The sequence below is a fragment of the Euprymna scolopes genome, chromosome 22 (assembly GCF_053919585.1).
Source record: "Euprymna scolopes isolate OS-2025 chromosome 22, ASM5391958v1, whole genome shotgun sequence".
Taxonomy (NCBI): Eukaryota; Metazoa; Mollusca; class Cephalopoda; order Sepiida; family Sepiolidae; genus Euprymna; species Euprymna scolopes.
The window spans coordinates 2975026-2996710 of record NC_136503.1 but is presented as its reverse complement, the minus strand read 5'-3'; the positions used below and the strand labels follow the sequence as shown (position 1 = coordinate 2996710).

Here is a 21685-nt window from a genome sequence, read left to right as displayed (position 1 = left end):
AAACTATTAAATATACATACACATAGAAAAAATTATTAAATATACATACACATAGAAAAAAATATTAAATATACATACACATAGAAATAATTATTAAATATACATACACATAGAAAAACTATTAAATATACATACACATAGAAAAACTATAAAATATACATACACATAGAAATAATTATTAAATATACATACACATAGAAAAACTATTAAATATACATACACATAGAAAAACTATTAAATATACATACACATAGAAATAATTATTAAATATACATGCACATAGAAAAAATTATTAAATATACATACACATAGAAAATATTATTAAATATACATACATATAGAAAAAAATTATTAAATATACGTACACATAGAAAATATTATTAAATATACATACACATAGAAAAAATTATTAAATATACGTACACATAGATAAAATTATTAAATATACATACACATATATAAAATTATTAAATATACATACACATAGAAAAAATTATTAAATATACGTACACATAGAAAAACTATTAAATATACATACACATAGAAAAAATTATTAAATATACATACACATAGAAAATATTATTAAATATACATACACATAGAAAAAACTATTAAATATACATACACATAGAAAAAATTATTAAATATACATACACATAGAAAAAACTATTAAATATACATACACATAGAAAAAACTATTAAATATACATACACATAGAAAAAACTATTAAATATACATACACATAGAAAAAACTATTAAATATACATACACATAGAAAAAACTATTAAATATACATACACATAGAAAAAACTATTAAATATACATACACATAGAAAAAACTATTAAATATACATACACATAGAAAAAACTATTACATATACATACACATAGAAAAAATTATTAAATATACATACGCATAGAAATAATTATTAAATATACATACACATAGAAAATATTATTAAATATACATACACATAGAAAAACTATTAAATATACATACACATAGAAAAAACTATTAAATATACATACACATAGAAAAAACTATTAAATATACATACACATAGAAAAACTATTAAATATACATACACATAGAAAAACTATTAAATATACGTACACATAGAAAATATTATTAAATATACATACACATAGAAAAAATTATTAAATAAACATACACATAGAAAAAACTATTAAATATACATACACATAGAAAAAATTATTAAATATACATACACATAGAAAAAATTATTAAATATACATACACATAGAAAAATTATTAAATATACATACACATAGAAAAAACTATTAAATATACATACACATAGAAAAATTATTAAATATACATACACATAGAAATAATTATTAAATATACATACACATAGAAAAAATTATTAAATATACATACACATAGAAAAACTATTAAATATACATACACATAGAAAAAATTATTAAATATACATACACATAGAAAAAATTATTAAATATACATACACATAGAAAAAACTATTAAATATACATACACATAGAAAACTATTAAATATACATACACATAGAAAAAACTATTAAATATACATACACATAGAAAAAATTATTAAATATACATACACATAGAAAAACTATTAAATATACATACACATAGAAAAAATTATTAAATATACATACACATAGAAAAAACTATTAAATATACATACACATAGAAAAACTATTAAATATACATACACATAGAAAAAACTATTAAATATACAGACACATAGAAAAACTATTAAATATACATACACATAGAAAAAACTATTAAATATACATACACATAGAAAAAATTATTAAATATACATACACATAGAAAAACTATTAAATATACATACACATAGAAAAAACTATTAAATATACATACACATAGAAAAAATTATTAAATATACATACACATAGAAAAACTATTAAATATACATACACATAGAAAAAATTATTAAATATACATACACATAGAAAAAAATATTAAATATACATACACATAGAAATAATTATTAAATATACATACACATAGAAAAACTATTAAATATACATACACATAGAAAAACTATTAAATATACATACACATAGAAAAAATTATTAAATATACATACACATAGAAATCATTATTAAATATACATACACATAGAAAAAATTATTAAATATACATACACATAGAAAAACTATTAAATATACATACACATAGAAAAAATTATTAAATATACATACACATAGAAAAAATTATTAAATATACATACACATAGAAAAACTATTAAATATACATACACATAGAAAAAATTATTAAATATACATACACATAGAAAAAATTATTAAATATACATACACATAGAAAAAATTATTAAATATACATACACATAGAAAAAATTATTAAATATACATACACATAGAAAAAAATATTAAATATACATACACATAGAAAAAATTATTAAATATACATACACATAGAAAAAATTATTAAATATACATACACATAGAAAAACTATTAAATATACATACACATAGAAAAAATTATTAAATATACGTACACATAGAAAAAAATATTAAATATACATACACATAGAAAAAATTATTAAATATACGTACACATAGAAAAAACTATTAAATATACATACACATAGAAAAAAATATTAAATATACATACACATAGAAAAAACTATTAAATATACATACACATAGAAAAAAATATTAAATATACATACACATAGAAAAAAATATTAAATATACATACACATAGAAAAAACTATTAAATATACATACACATAGAAAATATTATTAAATATACATACACATAGAAAAACTATTAAATATACATACACATAGAAAATATTATTAAATATACATACACATAGAAAAAACTATTAAATATACATACACATAGAAAAATTATTAAATATACATACACATAGAAAAAACTATTAAATATACATACACATAGAAAAAACTATTAAATATACATACACATAGAAAAATTATTAAATATACATACACATAGAAAAAATTATTAAATATACATACACATAGAAAAAAATATTAAATATACATACACATAGAAAAAAATATTAAATATACATACACATAGAAAAATTATTAAATATACATACACATAGAAAAAATTATTAAATATACATACACATAGAAAAAATTATTACATGCGTCAACCACCTTAAGTCGCACAAAACTTTTGTTGAGGTCAGCTTTTGGTCCGATCCAAACGATCTGTTTAAGATGCAGCAAAGTTTGCAAGTCTATTGCTGGTTTGAGAAGACGTGATTGTTTATATGGATACCCTTCAACCTTCAGAGGAAGTCAACTTGATGGGAATTGCTCAATTTGTATGTCACATCTGCTTCAAGATGTGCAAATCTGCAGCGGGAGTGCAGAGTCATCTGGGATGGCATGAACGACAAGATTGGGAGAACTCAATGTGACGACGATCATCTGGAAAGATGCAGCAATAATCATGAATGTACGTACGTATGTATGTATGTATGTATGTATGTATGTATGTGCGTATGCATATATGTATGTGTGGTACGTATGTGTGTGTGTATATATGTGTGTATGTATGTGTGCATGTGGCTATCTTGCTCTTGCTTGTTGCTGGATCTCAACATTTTGAACCGAGAGAGAGACTTAGCTGTCGTACAAAGCGAAGACTCTGTAACATCATATTTGTATAGATACTCCCTCAGGCATTTGGGCTCATGGATTTTAAATGTCTGAGGGAGTGGCACTCGTCTGACAAGACGTTGCAATCATCATCATGTGTGCATGTGTGTATGTATATATGTATGTATATATGTATGTTTGTATGTATATATGTATGTATGTGTGTATGTATGTATGTATGTGCGTGTATGTATGTAAGTGTGTATTTATGTATGTGTGTATGTATGTGTGTGTATGTATGTGTGTATGTCTGTGTGTACGTATGTATGTGTGTATGTCTGTGTGTACGTATGTATGTGTGTATGTATGTGTGTATGCATGTATGTGTGTATGTATGTGTGTATGTATGTATGTATGTATGTAAGTGTGTATGTATGTATGTATGTATGTACGTATGTGTCTATGTATGTATGTGTATATGTATGTGTGTATGTTTATATGTATGTATGTTTGTATGTATGTATGTGTGTGTATTTATGTATGTGTGTATGTATGTATGTATGTGTGTGTATGTGTGTGTATGTATGTATGCATGTGTGTTAGTATGTGTGTATGTATGCAACACTAACGTTACTTCCTTATATTTGTTTTTTATAATTATCACACAGCAAATTTTGACGATAAAAATAAAATAAAAATGATAATCAAGTTTTATTCCAATTTCTTATCTTCAATGCGATCCAATCAAATTACTTATTGACTTTAACATTATCTGATAACTGAAATACTTCACTCTTTACCTTGAAATTTTACACTCAATCTTTTGATTAAATAAAAGAAAAATCAAATCATGAATTGTCTCCCTTACAATCACTATGAATGAAATAATGAAAACAATCATTAATCACAACTTTTTTTTTTTTTTTAACGCTAAAACTCATTTGATAGATTTTAGATAAAAAAAAATCATTTCTTCCCATTCAGTTCGCCTCCCTCAAATTGAACATGTTGTATCTTGGGGGTTGTATATAACGTGGGTACATATACATGTCCATGCACGTCTAGTCTATATAAATATATGCGTGCATGAAACCGATGCTCGTGTATCGTCTAGTGGTTATAAATGTTCTTTGTTGGCGCGTGTGCGTGTTTACAAATATTCAAACAGAGTTCACGTAACATGGACAAGCTAACAGTCATTAATTCAGGACATGTTCAACTAATATTACACATAAACACACAATGGATGTTTGATAACGGACTACTAACCTTACGTTGTGGATCCCTTCGTCTCTTGGACATTTCAAGAAAAAATTCCACGGTTTTCCTCGTTTATTCTTATTCTCACAGGTCGACACCGGGTTACCTTATTATTAAAAATTAAAATGTAAGATAACGAATGTTATTATTATTATTATTATTATTATTATTATTATTATTATTATTATTATTATTATTATTATTATTATTATTATTATTATTATTATGTAGAAAAAGGTTTGCAGAGAGAATTTTTTGAAAGAGAGGAATGTTTAGCTAAAATATTTATGCTAAAATCTAATGGAAGAATTTTAACTTAGATTTATAAACAATAAGATATATTACATAGATATTTATGAATTAAAATCAATGTAAGAATGCAATGTTTTAAAAACAATAAACAATAGAATTGAACTGATAAAAAGAATAGGTTTTGATATATAGACTGGTGATACAAGTAAAAAAGAAAGAGAGAGAGAGAGAGAGAGAGAGAGAGAGAGAGAGAGAGAGTCGTCCACGAGAGCAGGTTGACTTTGTCAGTCGACGGAATTAACTAAGAAACGATGTAAAGACTAAAAAGAGAAAACATTGTAAATCCATGAGAATTTTTTTGTTGTTTTTGCTCAGCATACACCTCCAAACACCCGGGCAACGCCGGGCACCCATGCTAGTGTATCTATAAAAGTGAACGTGTCTGTGTGTGTATCTGCGTGTCTGTGTGTGTGTCCGTGTACATTTCCCTTCGCAATAACTCTGTCAATTTTCTGTCTAAAGACTCGAAATTTGATATACAGGGAACTGAGATTTGGGAAAATCTTTGTAATCTTTTTTCTGACAGAAACTTGCCAAAGTTCAACGATTTGACCTTTGAGAAGTCTACGAAACTCCTCCGACAATTTTGGGTCTAAACACTTTTTTTTAGATATAGGTTCCTTGGACATGGATCTAATTTAATAACTTGATTTAAGCCCAAAACAATAAATTTTAAGGGGTCATAGTAGGGGGCAAAGTTAAAAAATTGACCGTTTTTTTTTTGCTCAACATACACCTCCAAACACCCGGGCAACGCCGGGCTGAAATGCTAGTATATCAATATATTTAACACATTCTTATATTAATATATTTAAACACATCAATATATTAATATATTTAGACACATCCTTATATTAATACATTTAAACACACATCCTTATATTTATATATTTAAACACATTCTTATATTAATATATTTAAACACATCATTATATTAATATATTTAAACACATCATTATATTAATATATTTAAACACATTCTTATATTAATATATTTAAACACATCATTATATTAATATATTTAAACACATCCTTATATTAATATATTTAAACACATTCTTATATTAATATATTTAAACACATTCTTATATTAATATATTTAAACACATCCTTATATTAGTACATTTAAACACATCCTTATATTAGTACATTTAAACACATCCTTATATTAATATATTTAAACACATTCTCATATTAATATATTTAAACACATTCTTATATTAATATATTTAACAACATTCTTATATTAATATATTTAAACACATTCTCATATTAATATATTTAAACACATCCTTATATTAGTACATTTAAACACATCCTTATATTAATATATTTAAACACATTCTTATATTAATATATTTAAACACATCCTTATATTAGTACATTTAAACACATCCTTATATTAGTACATTTAAACACATCCTTATATTAATATATTTAAACACATTCTCATATTAATATATTTAAACACATTCTTATATTAATATATTTAACAACATTCTTATATTAATATATTTAAACACATTCTCATATTAATATATTTAAACACATCCTTATATTAGTACATTTAAACACATCCTTATATTAATATATTTAAACACATTCTCATATTAATATATTTAAACACATCCTTATATTAGTACATTTAAACACATTCTTATATTAATATATTTAAACACATCATTATATTAATATATTTAAACACATTCTTATATTAATACATTTAAACACATCATAATATTAATATATTTAAACACATCATTATATTAATATATTTAAACACATTCTTATATTAATATATTTAAACACATCCTTATATTAATATATTTAAACACATTCTCATATTAATATATTTAAACACATCCTTATATTAATATGTTTAAACACTTCCTTATATTAATATGTTTAAACACATTCTCATATTAATATATTTAAACACATTCTTATATTAATATATTTAAACACATCCTTATATTAATATGTTTAAACACATTCTTATATTAATACATTTAAACACATCCTTATATTAGTACATTTAAACACATACTTATATTAGTACATTTAAACACATCCTTATATTAGTACATTTAAACACATCCTTATATTAGTACATTTAAACACATCCTTATATTAGTACATTTAAACACATCCTTATATTAGTACATTTAAACACATCTCATAATATATAAATATAATACGAGACAAGTTCGCATGTATCTGTGCACTTCTCTGTCCACGTAACTTTGATAATTACACATTTTTTTTTACAATTAATTGATTATTTACTGAAATAAAATAGCAACAACATAAATCGAATTAATAAAAATTATATACAAGTGTCATTCCAAAAGTAAGACTTACTATTTTTTTACTAAAAGACTAAAATGTTGAAGAGCTACGAAGACAGGAGTGGCGACATTAAAACAAGCGACCCTTTTTTTGTGTTCCAGAATTTATTTTTTTTACATAGTCGCTACCATTCAATGTACTTTTGCCAACTTCTTTTGATTCCGCATAAAAGTCCGGAGTGCATTTTGTCGCTCACATCTCTGTTGCCACTCTGAAATCGCCGAACTCATCTCCTAACTGTGCTAGCATCAACTGCATCAGCTTCATAAACGTTCAATAGGCGCCGGTGAATGTTAATCGGTTTAATTTTTTCGGCATGGAGGAATCTAATCACACATTTCTGCTTATGATACTTGTTCGTGACAGCGGTTGCTTTTTTAGAGTCGCACATCGTCAAATTTGCAATTGTCTTTGATCCATTTATGCGGGAAAAAAAGGAGGCGTTATTATTTAGAACGTCATTCGCATATACTTGGCTAAGAGAGAAAAAAATAGATACAGGACGCAATTCATGATTTATTTTCCCACATCACATACGCACCGGAGATTAAACGAACGATTATTTCATGCATCCATTGGCTTTGAATGCTGACAGTGACCTGAGACTACAATACTTTTCAAGGAAAATCACACCCTATTTCAACGCCTGTTTATTCTTTAGGGTGCACTTCTGACCCCAAAGCCGTCAATCATTTTCAATCTGTTGTTTTCGTCCCATCCGCTATTCTCTGGCTTCCATGATCTAACAAATTTTCTGAGTGTCCAAATCTTTGCAAATCTGTGCAAATCTTTGCAAATCTGTGCAAATCTTTGCAAATCTGTGCAAATCTTTGCAAATCTTTGCAAATCTTTGCAAATTTCGATAAAAAGGTTTTTGCATTAAGTAATGTGTTTGCTGTTCTGATACATGTCTAAACTCCAAGTCTTCGTTTAGACATGTATCTAGGACACGGTAAACTCTGATGTAAAAACCCGACGTCTACTGTATTCTCTGTCGTGTGACAACCATTGCACCGACGAAGATTAGCAGTTGTACTAAAAAGTGTGGTTGGTTTTTCAGAAAGCATTCACCACTATAAACAAATTATCTGTGTGGATTTCCGACCAACTTAGTTGTTGTGGCGGACCTATACGTTGACATCGACGGGAAGTGTCCATTATATATATATATATATATATATATATGTGTGTGTGTGTGTGTGTGTGTGTATATATATGTATATCTATCTATCTATCTATCTATCTATCTATCTATCTATCTATCTATATATATATATATATATATATATATATATATATAGTGCGTGGACCTGCAGAGGGATGGTAATGCTAGGGATACCTGGGCACCTGCCCTTTTTACTCCTGTTTTAAAAAAGTGTCCTTTTCACAGGAATGTATTATAGTGCCCCAAAGAGGCACCGTTTTTTTTTCACTTAAGCACCTGTCCTGAAAAATTTCTCTGCACGCACGTCGCTGACTTTGGTCTATTACTCTTTATATATATATATATATATATATATATATATATATATATATATATATATATATATAGCAGAGAGAGGAAGAGAGAGAGAAGGAGAGAGAGAAGGAGAGAGAGAGAGAGAGAGAGAGAGAGAGAGAGAGAGAGAGAATTAAAACACCACCTTTATTATGTGGAAAAGTATTCTTAACTAAAATGTCTTCTTAATTGTTCATAAAAACATAGCACAAAGATAGCTTTCTTTACTACTATATCAGTGGAATATACTTATTTTTTAACAGTTGTGCTTGCCATAACAATGGTGCCCCTCTCTTAACAATTGTGGAATTTTCTAGTTTTAGTTAATTAACAATTGTGGAGACCAACTAACTCAAATGGCAAGACGGATGGAATGCAATGAGTCGATTTCAAAGAGCAAGGAGAAAAATGGTGAAGGTTTGATGCCTTTGTAATCCTTTTGTCTAATCTACAAACATTTTTTTAGTTCTGACTCCACTTTCAATATAGGAGCGTTGCTTAACAAGATGTGGTAGATTCTTCGTTTTGTGACTACCTCACAAAGAAAAGGTTCTACAACGGTTGTCTTCTTAATATTTTCTTTCCCATTGTTGGATCTTAGAATTCACCACTGTTTTTTTTTTTCAGTGATGGCTTCTCTGAATTGTTCATTTCAAGATGGGTTCTGCGATTGGAATCAAACAAGCAACCAATGTTCTTGGCAATTAACCAACGATAACTGCCCTTACAAGGAGAAAGGTACGTGAATTGATTCCTTCCATTAAATGGTTTACCATTTCAATTTGACCTCCATGTTCTCAGCTCTCACTACAAAAAACTAACGTCCTTTCTTTCTCTTGATTGAGCATAACTGGTTTTATGTCAGTCACGTGCTCTAAATCTATTTTCCTTATTAAAAATAGAAGCCATTTTAAGAAATTTTGAAGCATGATAAAGAAAAAAACAGTCTGTGGGCTATTTTATATTTATCTGGTAAAAAGTTCCATAAACATTTTCTATTACGAGTAGAAGGCGCAACTAATAAAAGAAACTCATTTGAACCTGCGACGACATTTAACACCATTACGCCCACATCGGTCCCCTTAACACACACACACACACACACACACACACACACACACACACACACACACACACACACACGTATATATATATATAGGTATGATACTAATTTTCGACACGCATAACAAAAAATACAAATAAAAACTAGTAAAATAAAATTCATCGTAATTTTTTACTCTATATTGAAGAAGAAGGATCAGGGTTTAAGTCGCATACAAACATTATTTATTTTACACTCCATAAAACCGACTGAAATTAATTTGAACATCACATAATGACAAAAACCTTCAAACATGTCAAAAAATCAAAATGGCCGAATCAGATTTGTTGAATAGATGTATGTGCGTCATTGGGACCTTGTTGTTAATGTGCACTCTTCTGGACAAAGCCTTCCATCTCTCATGTCCAAGATATCAGCTAAGACTTAACTGAAATCTCAAAAATCTATGTCGTGAATATTCGCTGTCGTTCGCTTGAACTCATCTGCGTCTCCTTTGTTTGTTCGTCTCGAGCTAATTGCGAGCTTCTTGCACAAATGAATGTCTCTCAACTACATCTACTTTCGACCGGAAAACCTAACTGTTCGTCTTTATTCTTGTTAAGTCTTGGCTGACCATCGAAACTGGTTAAATCCACCTAATCACTCTCTCCATCGATATCTGTCCAGAAAGTTATGAAATAATTGTTATGGTGTCATTTGTCTGAGTTCAATGAATTCATCGATCAGTGTATTGTCGTAGACTGTTGTTTTGCTTTACACTCGCGTACCAAGCTTTTTACTCAAGGGAATAAACGGCTGTCATTTAGCATAAAGTATAGCTTTTTTTTCTTTTTTTTTTTTTTACACAGTGGTCACCACTTATCAAGGCCCGGAAGCCACTCAGGGATAAGGGTTATTGTAAGTACATCACGTTAGTGAGGAGATTTTATGAAGTGTTTAATTAGGGGGGCGGTTCATTAGGAATTTGTTAACATTAGACTTGAAGACATCCAAGTTGTAGTCCGGAGGGAAGCAGGCAGACGGAACAGAGTTCCACAGGCGTGCAGTTCTAAGAAAGAAGCTTTGCTCATGAAATCCGCGTTTTGATTTAGGCACAGATATAGAGTGGGGGAAATTTTTCACAGTGGATTCAGCTAGACGGGTGTTTTTCGTGAAAGATTGGCGAGGGGGACCAGGGATTGGAGTTCAGACGAGCACCTGCCATGAAAATAACGATAAAACAAGGATAGGCTCGCAACGTCTCTTCTGTGGGAGAGAGGTTGCAGGGTAGAGAAAAGGGCACCCCCCACTAAACCACGAAGTCTATTTTGTACTCTGTCAAGGCATGATAGGCTGCCCAGATATGGCAACAGTATTCCATCCTTGGCCGTACTTGGCTTTTATATAGATAGAGAATTGCATCAGTAGTGAGATATCTTCTGGAGCGGTTGAAGGATCCCACCATCTTTCCTGCGACCTTGGCAACAGACTTGATGTACGTGTTCCATTTCAGATCAGGAGTAAAGGTCAAACCCAGAAGCTTGTCAAAACACGGGGCCTCACCCAGACGAGAGCCATCCATCACAATTGATGCCAGCTGGGGATCAGAGCGTTGATGATGTAAGGATAGGAGTTTGGTTTTGGATGCATTAAAGGTAACTAGCCACATCTTCCCCCACTGAACCACGCGCTCGAGATCAGAGGAGAGAGAATCCGAGAGAACTTCGTCATTTACAGCCTTTGATGTGTTGCCGTAGATGGTCGTGTCATCAGCATAGATGTCAACGAATGATTTAAGTATGTGTTTAGGGAGGTCATTGATGTAGATCAGGAAGAGAGTTGGGCCCAGGATTGACCCCTGAGGGACTCCAGCATTTATATTGCAGGCCTCCGATTTTTGTCCATCTACCACTACTCTTATGGGATATAACCGTCAGCACATCTGCGGTAGATCTTGCAGAGCGGAAACCATATTGTGTGTCACTAAGAAGGTTATTCCTGCTGAGGTGGTTGAGGTGGTTTTTGTAAAAGAATTGAGCTCTCTTGTTAGCCTTTTACTTCGTACCAAAGTTTATAGTGTTTGTTTTTAAAACTAAAACGTACAAGACTCTACAATATTTGAGTTATGTTTTCCATTTACTTTTGTCAAATTAAATGCCATTCAATCTTTCTTCTTATTGATTGTTCTTTAAAACTTTCTCCCATTCATAGGTTGCGTGTATCTTACTGACAACAGTGGCCAGAATTGTTCAACTGCGGGTCTGATCGCCGAGATAGGACATAAACAAAACCGAGGAATTTACTTTGAATATTTTATGATCGACTTGGGAGAAGGAAGCTTAGAAGTTAAAAACGATGCAGGGGAGATAATTTGGTCATGCAACAAGTCGCAGATACCACCCAGTTGGCAATCAGCACAGATAATCCTGCAAAATGAAAATGAGACAAAGGTAAGCAACATCTTAACGGATTTGTATTTTTGTTAATGAAATGAAATTGATGATCGAGACTTTATCATATCAGGGAGTGTTAGGAAGTGATTCTTTAAAAAGGGGAAAAAATTGTCCGAAGTAAAAATGACATAGGAAATGATTGACAAGGCGCACAAATGCGATTGGATGAATATTGGATGGGTAGCGAGCTAGGAGTGGCCGAGTGGGTGAATCATTTTCCGCTTAGACAAAACACAGAATATATGATTTCCGCTCTTGAATGTCAATATAATTATGTTTCTGAATTTTTGAGATAAGGATCAGTCAGACTTAGCTGCTATCGTCAGAAATGGTAACAATGACACAATATTTAGTGCCTTTGTATTTTCAACTGTTCGCATGTCTCCTCTTTCTCTCTCCCTTTCATTCTTCCCACTTTTCTTATAACTCCCTTTCTTTCTCTTTTAAAGAGAGAGGAATTGTTTTTAGATAGTGAAATGGTGATAACCATGACTAGTGATAGGGATAGCGAACGATGCGAGTCGCATATCTCGACCCTCATAGCAGTAACGACAGATGCGGATCTACAAACCATAAGTAAAAAAAATGCTCTTTTTAATTGCTAAGAATAAATAATTCTATCTTTTTTTTATATGAAAAAATGTTTGTTCGCTTATTTGTCTACAAGTGTTTAATTCCAGCAACGATGAAATCCTGCCGGTAATGACAAACAAAACACCGAGAGACGAGACCCAATCACAGATGTAGTCGACATCAAGTCAACCCTAGCAATTCATCTTTCATATTTCTACCATCCATGTGCTTATAGTTTATTTCAGCCGGGGAGCTGATTGTTGTCTCCATGACGTAACAGACGTCTCCATGACAAACCCATTAACTCTCCCCATCAAATGATCGTGTCACCCTAAAACAACAAAAACCGAATACATGATTTCTGATTCCAATGTCAATATATTTACATTTCTAAATTTTTGAGATGAGGACTGGTTATTCATATTTGGATGCTTCAGACTACTGTCTGAAGCATCCAAATATGAATAACCAATCTTTCAACGTTTCGGCCAATGTAACCTCCAATTTGCTTCGGGTGTATCTTGTTGAACTCTGGAATCTTTTTGTGGAATTTGAGACTCTGCACGGAATTTTGAACTAAACCTTTTATTCAAGGAGATATCACGCTTTTGTTTCATCAACCATGAAACTGTAGAAGTCATAAGTAATTGGCAATTGTATTTTCGCTCACCCACACTGAGGATTGAACCTTCAACCTCCAGAAGAATGCCATTTTTACAACTTAATTTTTCTAAATATACAAATCATTGCGCCACAAATCCTTTCTGAAGTCGAAAATTTGTAGAATAGTTTTAATAGATGAAGAGATGAACTAATTAACTGACAGACAAAGGTGCATCGACAGACAATGTTTGGCGTTCCTTTATCACACACACTAAGAGCAGAAGTGATTTAGAGATGATGTATCAGCGTTGTGTTTTCTCTTGTGGGTTTGCGTTGTTTCACTAAAAAAAATTAATACCTGTGAACCAGTGTTTGTGCTCTCGGCAGTCATTAAGATGACACGGCCGAAACAGATGAAAGATAAGAAAATCACGGAAATTGTTGAAGGGGGGGGGGCGTGTCAGGGTCTGACAATCACAATTACCTTCTTGTAAAAGCTGTCACTTTTTTTTTTATTACATTTTCACTCCAAACAAGGCACATTGCCACTTTGATGTAGGGGGCTACTATCAGGGACGTAAGCTACAGGGATACTATGTAGGAAGTTGGGCAGCAAGATGTTGGTTCACGTTACACTTGAACTTCTGCATATCAGTACAGTTGGGGAAGCAGGGTCCCAGAAGGGAGTTCCAAAGTCTAGCGGTTCTGGGGAAGAAACTACTGGAGTAGAAGGCTCTCTTGCATCTAGGGATCTCTACGGTGAAAGGGTGGGATTTAGCTGCTTGTTGGGTCTGTCGAGGGTATTTACTTTGAGGGGGTGCTTGCAGTTCGTCAGAGCATTCACCGTTAAAGTACTTGTAGAACAGGCAGAGGGATGACACATTTCATCAATGGGACAGAGGTTAGTGATTCTCTTTTGGACCTTGTCCAGGAGCAAGAGACTAGTAGCAGATGCACCAGCCCAAATATGACAACAATACTCCATACATGGGCAAATGGTGGCCTTATAGAGGTACAGGATACTTTTGGGCATTAGTAACTTTTTAGCATGGTAGAGAGAGCCTACCTTTTTCGCAGCGGTCCTGGCAATGCTCTCGATGTAATTGTTCCAACTCATGTTTCCTGAGAGCGTTAGGCCGAGGAGTTTAAAAGATGTACTCTCAGATAAAGAGTCTTTGGTTATTGCTATATTGTGATAGGGAAGGTTTCTTGTTATTATTGAAGGAAACAAGTTTAGTCTTGGCAACATTGAGTGTGACCATCTATTTTTGTCTCCATTCCACTACGGATCGGAGGTTTTCATCTAGTGTTTCTGCCATTTCTTTAGATGTGTGTTCATTTGTTTTCCTGTCGTGTCTGTTATAGAGCGTGGTGTAATCAGCATATATACCCATCTCACAAACAATTTTGTCAGGGAGGTCATTCATGAATATCAGGAATAATAGAGGTCCAAGGATAGACCCCTGAGGCACTCCCGTATTTATATCATATTGTTTAGATGTACAATCGTCAAGGACAACCTGGATTTTTCTCTTATCTAAGAAGGATTTAATTATGTTAAGTATTTTTCCAGTGATAACGTATGATCTGATTTTCCTGAGAAGACCTTTGTGCCCTACCCTGTCAAAAGTCTTAGATATATCTAGAACTACCGCTCTACCCTCCCCTGCTTTATCCAGTGAATGGTATATACATTCAGAGATGTCTGCAGTGGAACGGGCCTGCCTAAATCCATATTGTTGGTCGGTCAGAAGTTTAGTATCTGTAAGATGGTGGACCAGAACCTGGTTTATTATGGACTCAAATATTTTGGCAAAAAGTGGGAGGAGGCTAATAGGGCGGTAATTTACTGGGTCGGTTCTTTCGCCAGAATTCTTGAAAACTGGTACCACTGAAGCAGTTTTCCAGCAAGCAGGAAAGCAAGATTCATTAAGGCATTTGTTGTAAAATTTGGAGAAAACTGGAGCATTTTTTTAATAGCACAGCCGGGTTGAGATCAGGTCCACATGCTTTTGACGTGTTAAGATTTCTTATGATGACCTGAGATTTTCAAATAGTCTAGTGTGGCATCTTTCCACAAAGGAAAGTCAGGGAGGGGGTGGTTAGCAGGGTCCAGTGTCGAGTTGGAGGCAAACCGACTGGCAAGCATGTTAGCCTTCTCGGTTGCTGATGATTGTTGGATAGTGGGGGAATAGTTGATTGCCCATTATTTACTACACTGTTGTAGATTTTCCAGAAGTTACGGGTTTCTAGTTTCTGTGCTTCGATGCGCTTTTTGGTTTTTTCAGTAAATTCTCTCTTAGCTGTCGCTATTTCTTTCTTACAGTTACTTCTAGCTTCTATATGCTTCTGTCTGTTTGAACTGGACTTATGTCGGTTAAATCTGTGGTATGCATGCTGCCTTTGCGCAATGGCAGCTGCACAAGTAGAAGTAAACCATTGGGGAGAGTGGGGCTTGCTATAAAATTTCTGTGCAAGAACATGTGCTTCAATTGCCGTTTTGAACCATTCAGTGGTCTCATTTGTGCACTGTTCATCAGGAAGCGAAAAGATATTTTGCCATGGGGCGTCTTTGAGGAGATCCCTTATGACTTCCCAGTCAGCTTTTTTTTATAATATCTCGTTGTTTTGAGCAGTGGCTCTTCGGTTTTGGGTCCAGAGTTTAGGGCGATTTCAACCATTGTCACTGCATGATCAGCATTCCCGAGTGGGCTGTGGGCATTCGTTACACAATCATCGGGAACTGTTGTCAGAAATAGATCTAGAAGTGAGGCATGTAGATCTTGCTGATCTGGGAAACGTGTGAGAAATGTAACCGTTTGAGATAGGGAGTGAGATATAGTGAAGCCATGTGTTGTGGTACCAGCTGCGTCTGTGTAAGTAGAAAATTCAAGCCAGTTGCTGTCACCAAATACATGTATTTGTGCGCTAGTGTCGAGGGAAAGTGCTATATCAATGCTGTCAGAGATTTTGTTTATTAGGGTACAGTCCTGGGTCGAGGGAGAGCGGTAGAGAAAATAAAAGTAACTAATATTATGTTGCATGTTAAGTCTAAAGCACATAAAGGCTTGATCGTCTGATTCTCGTTTTGTTTCTCTAGTCAAGGGGAGGGTGTTACGAATATAGACTCCAAGCCCGTGCATATGTCTGTCAGAGTCCTTACGGCAGAGTGGGAGATATCCGGGCATGTTAAAGTAGTTAGAGGGGATAGAGGAGTGTAGGTTAGTTTCACTTAGTGCTAAGATCTCCGGGGTGTTTATTAGGAGAAATGCTTCAGCATCATTTAAATTAGTTCTAAGCCCACGGATGTTCGTAAATGCAAACCTCAAGAGAGGAGGCAAATTGATTTTGTTTGAGTTTTGTCCTGGTTTAAGCGTAATTTTTTTTATTGTACTGTCATGTTTTTAGGAGTTTCAGTTTAGGTAAGGAGTGCTGAACAAGTGGTTATGCAGAATACCAGACATGCAACACAAGTAGACCATCAGTTGACCTTCCATCTACTAGGATTGTGGCCTCAGGAAAGCCCACCGGGGATGAGTGCAGGGTTCCTTTCCATGCGCAACATGGCACTACAAACATCCCAATATTATTCAACTGTTGATAGAGCAGCCGCTCTAAGCGCTACCAAATAGTTAGGACATCTGTACTACCAGTCGGGAACAACAGTCAGGAACTGTCAATCCGGTACCCTCAACCCATCAGACGATGATCAACCCAATCTACTTGCACTGGCTTTACAGCATTCAAGCACTTCCAAGTGCCTAGTTTAAAGGGTCGGGATGTGTCAGGGGTGGGGAAAACGGTGTTCATTGCCCTAGTCAGGAAACAAGATCGACCACTGAGGGGGTCTGTCAAAACCCTGTGATTCAACCTCTATGCCTAGCTAATAGGCAAAGAAGGAGTATGGAAGCCGGGCGATAGACAATGCCTATTTACTCCTTAAGTAGTTTAGGTTTGCAGACCGGTAATTTGTTTGAGTCACCAGCTCTAGGAAGGTTGTCATCCAAGACTGGAGAGGCCTTCCTCCCCTTTGGTTTAGTTTCAGAGTTTTCCTTCTCCTAGATGGATGACCTGGGAAGATTTACAGGTCCATCAGCACCGAAAGGGTTTGCCCCATGCCTGGGTTTTAATCCAGGTATTTCTGCAACTCCACTGGGATAGTTACTATGTACTATGTTACTGGGTTAGTTTGTAAAGGTTATATATCTACTGCAAAATTAAGGGACATTGCTATTTCATTGTTACTGGAGGAAGGAGAGAGTAAGAGTTCATGCAGTGGAAGCAGCTATATTTATGGCTTATGAATAGGATAACGCGTTACAGAATGCTTGATATTAAGAATTAATCTTCAATGTAGATATAACAGTGATATCAATACAGTACAGGTATAATTGGAAGTAAATTATAAGCTATTCAGTATGTACAATAAAGTAAATAGGGTAAATGGGCAGATTTCCAGCAGTTACGAATATATGGAGGTTGTAGGTATTAAGTATGTTTCTTCCTTCTAATGAAGGTGTCTTCAGTTTTTTGTTTAAAATTCAGATGTTTAGTGATAATGACTTCCAATCAGTCAGCATACGAAGGTTAATGGCTGAAGGCTAAGGATCCCCCAAGGCGTGTGTAATATACAAGTGTTAGTGGCAGCTTGGGGAGTAGAGCTGATTGTTAGTTTTCAGGAGAGGATTAAGCTGACAGAATATAGTAAAATTAATTGTTAAGATTTTAGAGTGTCAAGTAAAGTTTTGTGTGAGAGAGAGAAATTTTTTTTTAACATGCAGATCAGACAAAGGCAGTCGTCTTGGAGTAAAAGTGTACATTGGATATATGTAGCAAGCCGGCAGGGGTATTTGTACCGTATAAAGAGAAACTTAGTACAGGACACGTCGGATTTCATAGTTAAAGACAGTCAATTAGGTCAGGCTCTAATGATTCTATATCTATTCAGAAATAGTCCTAGTGACGTAGCTAGGGACATTGTATTTCAGTTACAGATATAATTGAAAATAAGACACTAATATTCAGTGGTCTGGTATAGCTAGCAGGAACGGCACATTTTCAATACAAACGAGCTCATAATAATTGTAGATATTAAGTATATTACTTAAATAAAGTACTATCTTCTAATATAGAAAAAAAATCCCGGTTTGTGATAGATTCTGAAATACAATTTGCCAGGCTTTTCTTTTATCGCCAGTTTACTTGAAGTATAGCAGGAGTGAAGCTGTTTAACTCATACGAGAGGAAGGGGGGTTTAACGAATATCATCTTAAGACTAGAGAAAATTTGCAAAAACAAGAAAAATAAGACATAATATAAATATAAATAAATAAAGCAGAGAAAAACAAGAGAAACAATTTAGCGAGGTAGCATGCATACATTTCAGGAATTAAAATGAATTTTAAGAATTAGTACTTATCATTCGTTAAAAACACCGTTTCTGTGTCCATCTTGCTTGGCCGCATGAGAATTTGGCCATGTTTCTCTGGAGTGGGGAGAGTACTACTATTTCCGCATATTTGGTGCACGTGTATATCTATTATAGAAATATATTTGTTACGCTCATGCGTGAAAATTAACCTTTCTTTTTCCAAAGCAACTTTTATCTTTTTGTCAAAACTGTCACTTCCAAAGCAACTTTTATCTTCTTGTCAAAACTGTCACTTCCAAAGCAACTTTTATCTTCTTGTCAAAACTGTCACTTCCAAAGCAACTTTTATCTTCTTGTCAAAACTATCACTTCCAAAGCAACTTTTATCATAGTGGAAATTAACAGAAGCTTGTCACAGGTAACCATTTCTCTTTTTCTAGATTCTCAATTCCATCCATTCACAAACCCTTCATTTATTTTCTGTTGTATATCATTCTTTAATACTTGCTAACCAAACCACAAACTAATCGCTGTTTATGTGTAAATACAAAAAAAAAAATAATAAAAGTCATGTTAGTGCTACAAGTTTCTCTTAATTCAAACTTCACCATTTTTATTTCATTAAAATTTTTATGTGACAACTGAAGTTTCTTTTACCTATGAAATAACAAAATCCCACTTAACTAGAATTGTAACCCACTTGGTGTTCGCACATCAGCCGTTTACATTATGTTACATAATAAGGGGCCCTATGTAAATAGCAAGTGAGTGTGGATTTTGACAAAGGTCATACTAAGTACATGTCATGATGCCCCAAATCTGCAAAATAGAATCATTCAAGATGAGAAAAGTCATCCGAATTGTTTTTGTCATCCATTTTGTTTTTGATGTTGTATTTTTATGTGAATGATTTTTATTTTAAACATCAATTGGCAAATTTTGTATTTTACCTTTTTTTTTGTAGGCAGTTATTATTGAAGGCCACATCCGATCGGGTTCACAGAAATATATTGCTGTGAAAATTGTGGAGGAAGGTAAGTTAATTTACAGGAGAAATGTATGATATATAGATATATCATCTATATAGATATATAGATGAAGAGAAGACAACGAGCAAGGTCACCCGGCAGTGTCTGGAGAACAATAATTTCCAAATTGATAGCTCAGTCAAAAGTTTTCTTTAAACCTGCATCAGTTTTTTTTATGCATTTGTTCTGCTTTGTTATGAAGTGTGAGGAGTGGGAGGAGGAAAAGGTGAAATGAAGTGGAAGTCGGAAGAAGAGAGAAGGAAGGGGAGTAGGAAGAGAGAAGAACGAAAAGGAGTCAGAAAAAGAGCGATGGAAGGGGAGTAGGAAGAGGGGTAGAAAAGAACACGATTCACGTTATATCAAGTCTAAAAATTTCATTTTCTTTTTAAATGGATCTTTCGTTGTGATGCAATCGGGTGATAGAGGGTTCACTGCCATATACCATGTTGCTCCCGACAACCCTGCTAAACAACTTAACCCGGATGTAAAGAGAGACAGTTTGAAATGTTATCAAAGACGACTACACAAAAAAATTCACTCACGCTGTAAAACATACAAAAATGGTTCCCTGTCTTTTAACAAGAAAATAATGAACTTGAGTTACCTGTCCTTAACCTCGTTCTCAGCTTGTTTAAAAAAATGACGATTACTTTGAGTTTTCAATGTTTTACGTGTATGATTAAAATTAATAATTTTAATGTTATTTATTAAAACATGGTTTAAGTAAAAATAAGTTATTTGTGAGCAAAATAGGATTTACCCATTTATTGTCGTCTTGTAATGGTCCTGGAAGAAAGATACAATTTGGTAATTAATGGAAACAAAATATATTGAACAGAAAAAAACAGAACAAATAAAGAGTGTGGTTATACGTCAGTCCGACTACCAAGTATGCATGACTTGTGCATGGACACACTATATAGATCTGTAGCTGACAAGTATATGAAAACACGCACAGGTTTGAATCTCCTACTGCAAGCATTGAATAGTCTGACACCAGTCACGTGACTATCTTGTGCTCCCTCTTCTTCTCATAAAGATATCGTTTTAGCAGTTTCTCCTTAACGAGATACGATTTGACAACGTTGAAACATTCTTAGGAAATGGATTATCTTATTCATGCACCCTCTCCCTTCGCATCCTTGCTATTACGCACACATATATCTTCAATCCAATATAAGCTTAACACGAATCCACACCCCCCCCCCCCACACACACACACGCCCACACACACACACACACAATCACACATACAAACACACACACATACACAAGCACACACATACACAAAACCCACAGTCATTCACACATACACAAACACAATCATTCACACATACACAAACACACACATGCACAATCACACACAGACACACATACACAAAAACACACACTCATACACAATCACACACAGGCAAACATACACAAACACACGCATACACAAACACACACACACTTACACAATCACACACACATTTTAATGAACAGAGAGTTTAAATTACCTGCGAGACAATATCCTCAAGTGTTTTCGGTTTTTCTGTATGAGGTTTTGTCAGAACAACCTA

At 33.0% G+C, this 21685-nt stretch overlaps 1 protein-coding gene across 1 annotated transcript in view; it reads left to right on the top strand.

Annotated features, from left to right (window-relative positions):
* The window catches only part of LOC145243774 (uncharacterized), a 35251-nt gene that overhangs the window by 8262 nt on the left and 5304 nt on the right, over positions 1-21685 (top strand). The window contains exons 2-4 of the mRNA XM_080106815.1: positions 9681-9791; positions 12307-12545; positions 20060-20129. Of these exons, the coding sequence (XP_079962941.1) occupies positions 9681-9791; positions 12307-12545; positions 20060-20129 (420 nt within the window). The remainder of the gene's footprint in view (positions 1-9680; positions 9792-12306; positions 12546-20059; positions 20130-21685) is intronic.